The 5,450-nt window shown below is 43.8% G+C and overlaps 1 protein-coding gene across 1 annotated transcript; it reads right to left on the reverse strand.

Moving 5' to 3' along the window:
- Window positions 1-1,880: 1,880 nt before the first annotated feature.
- Window positions 1,881-4,068, reverse strand: Hdgfl1 (HDGF like 1). The gene has a single exon (XM_090356312.1). The coding sequence runs from the start codon at window positions 3,985-3,987 to the stop codon at window positions 3,193-3,195; it is 795 nt and encodes a 264-aa protein (XP_090212438.1). The 5' UTR covers window positions 3,988-4,068; the 3' UTR covers window positions 1,881-3,192.
- Between the last annotated feature and the right edge of the window lie 1,382 nt (window positions 4,069-5,450).

Here is a 5,450-nt window from a genome sequence, read left to right on the forward strand (position 1 = left end):
ACTGAGGCACATGTTGTTCAGAGGAAAACAGAGTAGCAGCAGCATTACCATGCATTTTAAACAGCTTCTTTTACATTCCACATAAAAATACCTGCTGGCTGCCAAAGATATAAATAGGGCCTCCTGTTCAGGATAAGGAGATTGAGAATACAGATTTTACCATTTTTCCCCATCACTTAATAGGCTGTGTTTGGTAACAAGGTGTATCATTCTTTATGTGTATTATTAATTGGATAGACATTTTTACTACAGTATTATAGTTATCAAGAAGGCCAATGTGTGTGTGACTTCTAAATAAACAACTTTTTCTGTCTAAACACCAAAGGAGGAAAGAAATAATACAAAGAACTCAAATGATAGTAATTTCAATTTTTGTATTTCAGGTTATTGAATCATTTCAGAAGATGTGCCCCGATAAAAACCTTATCAAAATCATATGCCTGCCTGTGGCCTGTGGCAAATGTACACATTCATATTCAAACTTCCTATAGTCAAATACATCTTGAAAGCCATTGAATGTGCAATTGTTGTTGTCATTTCATCAAGTCATTTAAACTCAAAACAATTTTCAGGTACCCAAGTAGTTTTTCTATAAACCCACAAGCAATGTTTGTTAATATATTCTTTACCTTACAAATTTCTTACATGTTCACTTCAAAATAGTAGATAATAAAAGCTCCCCTTTTAGTCAATAGGAAGTTTTATTTAATAGAAAGCAATAAAATACGATGGAACAAAACACCTATAATTTAGAATGAGAAAGACCTGCCTCTGATTCTTGGTTTGCCATTTCCTACTTGTATGTCCTTGAGAAAATTACTTATCATTCAGTTCTAAATTCATAATAATAGTAATTACCTAGCTGGGTAGCTAAATTGATAAAGACATCAGGTATTGCAGTAGTATGCTACCTGGCTCAATATTAATCACTATCCTATTTAAATTTATTAATATGAAGATGCTATTTTATTAAATTTTGAACCCACAGCTAGTGTTTATGAAATGTGCAATTCAAGAGAATAAATTTAATTTTGCTTGCACCAATAAAATTCTTGTTAGAAACCAAAAGCTTATATGGAATACAAGAAAAGCCTGCTTTTAGTGAAATATTTGAGTACTACTATCTACTTTGCCTTATTATAAAAACTGCACCATTCTTCATGGGCATATAACAGATATTTGGTGAATAGTAACTCCTATGATTAATATTGTAATAGCAGTAATTGATAATTTTCACATCACATATAAATAGCACCTTTTTTTTTACAAAGATGGAAAATAAGATTGTTTTCAGTTAATATCCTCACATTTAGTAATGGCCTAGCATAGTCTATGAGAACTTCAAAAGTGTTCACTGAATCCTCAACACTACATATAGTATTGATTTTGTATAACTTGGGACCCCAACACATAATAAAGTACATTTAAATATCCCCAGATATTTGCATAAGATGACTAAAAAAACAAGTATTCCTAACTTACAGGTTTTTAATAAGACTGTAATTATCTTATTTTCATGAGAAAGACCTTGGGAGTGTTATTTGAAAATATAATCTCATCCCCCAAATACTAATCAATTTACCCCTATTCTTCTCCAAATCAGTTGTCTGGTAAAGCATTCAGTGTGTCAGAACAGCAATAAAATGTCCATTCTGTTATCACACAAACATTTAAAATAATTTTAGGTCTATTTGTTTGAATTAGTTATAATGACAACAAGAGGCAGAATCAAGGGTAGAGATCATAAGACAACAAAGGTTTCTCCTGAAAGATTCTAAAACATCACTGCATGTAGTCATTTCTAACAGCGTATACAGAAAACAAAAGGAGCATTGCATTGATAAAATCAAGTCTTCAGAAACAAAGAAACAGGCCTGAGATTTGTTTTAATCAGCAGGTTTTATTTCCTAGAACTGAGTCTATGCTTCTCAGATCTGAACTTCCAAAGCTATAGTCAACAATTTTTCATCAGAGCCCAAGGAGAGAAGTAAGGGTGGAAAAGTCAGGAGAAAAGTCAGAGAGACCAATAGGATGAGGTTAAAGGAATACATATTTCTGTTTCCTCAATAGATTACATATTGGGTATGGTGACACTAAGGGATCCAGATGGGAGCAAACAGATAGAAAATAACTGCACCAAAGTCTTAACAACAAAATGAAAATCATCAAACCCCAAACAGAAAGAAATTCCTCAATTCATCTCACAAATAGGGGTAATAGCACAGGGATAATAATAACATGAAAGCTAAAAGCAAATGGTGGTATATCCAGGGGTGGTTCTTAACTAAAAGAAATATAAATCCTTTTAATAATAATATTAAAGTCTCCATTTGGGGGCATTTTAGCATGTCTTTTCAAAAATAAAATATCCTGAGTGAAGCATATGACAGTAAGATGGCTGTGGAGAGATGGAAAGAGGCAACAAGAAGTCTCCTCCCAACATCACATTAGCTCAAGGGGTTATTTTTTTTTTTACCACTTCCATTCAAGAAACTGGGCAAAAACAGGCCTTCAGATACCACAAACCACTGGGGAGTTCCAAATGCTTTAATGAAAAAATAAAATAAAATAAACCCTAGAACTCCCCAGACGGACTTAAGGATTGATTTGTGTCCCTCTCCTTTTAGTTGCTGCTTTTCCATCGACTCTCAACAACTGGGATAACAGATCCTGGAGGAGGAAGCAGGTCACTCAGTTATTATCCTCACATTCCCCACCACCACCAGTGTTTGAAGATCACCTCTCCCAGGTCCCTGGAAGTGACTCCTGCTCTTTATCCTCCACTTCTTTGATTCCTAACATCACTCGCCGATAGAAGTCTAGGAAGCCGAGGCGGGGGGCGGGGGTGGGGGTGGGGGGGAGAACAGGCTGGGAGTCGATGTCAGGAAAGTGGCAACAGCCTCCAGGCCTCAACAAAATCAAGTGCTCCAGTTATGGAAGAGCAGAGTGGCTGCCTCTCTTCCCCTGGTTAGGTGAGGCTTGAGATGACAAAGCCAAAGGAGAGTCAGGTGGCTAGTGGCATCCAGAGAGCCTGTCCCAATCTCCAGAGGTCAGGTTTACCAATGGAGGGTGAGTGAAGAAGAGGAGCAGGCAAGAGCGAAACAGGGAATCCGGTTCGCAGCTCCCCACTTGCGGATTTCGTTGGCCAGAACAGGAAATGGGTGGGTCAGGGCTCTTCTAGAAACAAGGTGACTACAGGTCATCACGGCCATCTTCACCATCAGGAGTCTCCCTTTCCATGGCTTTCTCTTCCACAGCTTCTCCCTTCTGCGACAGCTCTGGCTCCTGCACCTGCTCCTGCTCGGGCCCCCAGGCCAGGTCAGGCTCTGCTGTGGCCCCACCGCCTTCTACCTCCACGAGAAGTTGCTCCAGGTGCTCTCCGCTGCCTGCTGCCTGTTCCTCCTCCCCTTGCTCCTCCCCAGGGCCCTGGGCAGCGGCCGTGGCGGTGGAGGCCTCCCTGGGCCTTTTGGGGGAGCCCTCCTTCAGGATGTCCACCTTCCTCTTCAGCAGGCCCTTCCCTTCCTCCTTCCTCTCCAGCACCTGGGCAGGCTTGTCGTCTACCACCACCACCACCACCGGCGGGGCCTCCTCCCGGCAGCCCTCTGCACTGCTGGGCTGTTCCATGTCACCGGCCGCCACCACGGCCGCCGGGGCCTTGGGCTGCGGCTCCACCTTGGGCCCCTGGGCTCGGCTCTTCTCCAGGCTCCGGCAGCCCGGGGCCTTGATGGTGGGGTTGTTCTCGATCTCCCACAGCCCCTCGGTGAAGCCCCTCCTCTTGTTGGGCTTGCCGAACTTCTCCTTGGACTCCTCGTAGGGGAAGAGGTACTTGGGGCCTAGGAAGGCCGTCTCGTGGGTCCCGAAGAAAAACACCTGGTACCTGTTGGGCTGGGCCATTTGTTCTATCCTAGCCGGCCAGTGGGCATAACCCTTTAACTTGGCAAACACCAGGTCCCCATTATTGTACTTGCACGTGATGTAACCCGACATGGCGGGCGTTGTGCCGGGAGGGTGGGCCAGAGTCTGAGACCACGCCCGGAAGGCGATGGCCAAGATGGCCGAGTCTGAAGCAGCAGGAGCGGCAGTGGAGCTGGGTCTCGCGAGATTTCACAAGAGGCCACGTGATGCCACCTGGAGGACGCCAGCGCGTCACTGCTCAAGTGCCCGGAAGGAAGATGCTGTGAGTCTGACTGAGGGGCGGGGTTTCTAGTATGGCACAGGACACCTAGGAGGCAGTTGTGCCATCCGGGGAACGGGGGGCGTGGCCTGGTGCTGACCAATCCTGACGGCCCTGGGGCCCAGAGGGAGTCGCCTGGTTTACCGTGTGCTGGAAGAGCCCAGAAGGGTGGAGGTCGGAGACAGAAGAGATCGCGATTAACACTTTTTTCTTAGAGTTTTCCTAGAAATGATCCGAGAGCAAAACTTGCAGCGCCCATTGTGGGTCCTGACTTCATCAGGCTAAGAGATGTCCTGACTGCAGCCCCTTTCTGATTTTCCATGGAACAGGGTAGGAATCTGGTCAAGGGAAAGAGTCAGCCTTTGGGAGGTCTGTGGGGCATCTCATTTGGTAATGACAACAACAACAAAAATGACACCTTATACTCTCAGGGTCACAGCGTGTATATTGCCACACCATGAACTTGGTGAATCAAATGTACCACAGTTTCCTACTTTATATGGAAATGCTCCCATACTGTGAAAGATAGGACTGTATGATTACAACACTGAGTAAATGTAGCCATTAGCTTTCTATAAAAGGAGAAAACTGAACTCCTTCCTAGGCAGATTAGTAGGACTGCCTCTCCCTGGGATAAATGGGCCAGGGAGTTAAGTAAGCATTGTTACAGTGCTTTTAAATACCGTTAAATCACTGTTAAGAAGCCTTTTTTTTTTTTGTAAGCTGAGACTACATTCCCTTTTAATGTTTATTTTTCCTTTACATGAATTAAGAAGTTGGGGGTTGGGGCAAATTGACTCCCCAATTAACAGCTGTTAGGTCTTTCTATGGTACTCTGAATGCCTTGAGTGAAGAACTATTAGCCAACTGAGCAGCTGGCTTGTCCTCACAGCCTGGCTTATTGTACACAACTTACAGAGTGATTATCCTGAGGATATTCTAGAAGCTGTACTGGCCTTGGAAATACAGCACCTTGGAAGTACCCTGGGGTCAGGAGAGTGGTCTAGTGGTAGAAGGCTGGCCTAGCATGCTAAGAAGCCTTCGTTTCAATTCCTTCATATCACATACTCACAAAAACCAGAAGTGGGCTCAAGTGGTAGAGCGGTAGCCCTTGTTAATACCCAAGGACAGTGCTCAGGCTCTCAGTTTAAGCCCTTAGACTGGCAGAAAAAGAAAAGAAATAGCAGCCTGGTGTACACTAGCTGACTCTGTATCAGTTTTCACTCAAGCTGAAGGCCTGTGCTGTGATTGGTGAAAAATTCAGTTTTTCATTTGC

The sequence above is a fragment of the Megascapheus bottae genome, chromosome 22 (assembly GCF_031878675.1).
Source record: "Megascapheus bottae isolate mThoBot1 chromosome 22, mThoBot2.hap1, whole genome shotgun sequence".
NCBI lineage: Eukaryota > Metazoa > Chordata > Mammalia > Rodentia > Geomyidae > Megascapheus > Megascapheus bottae.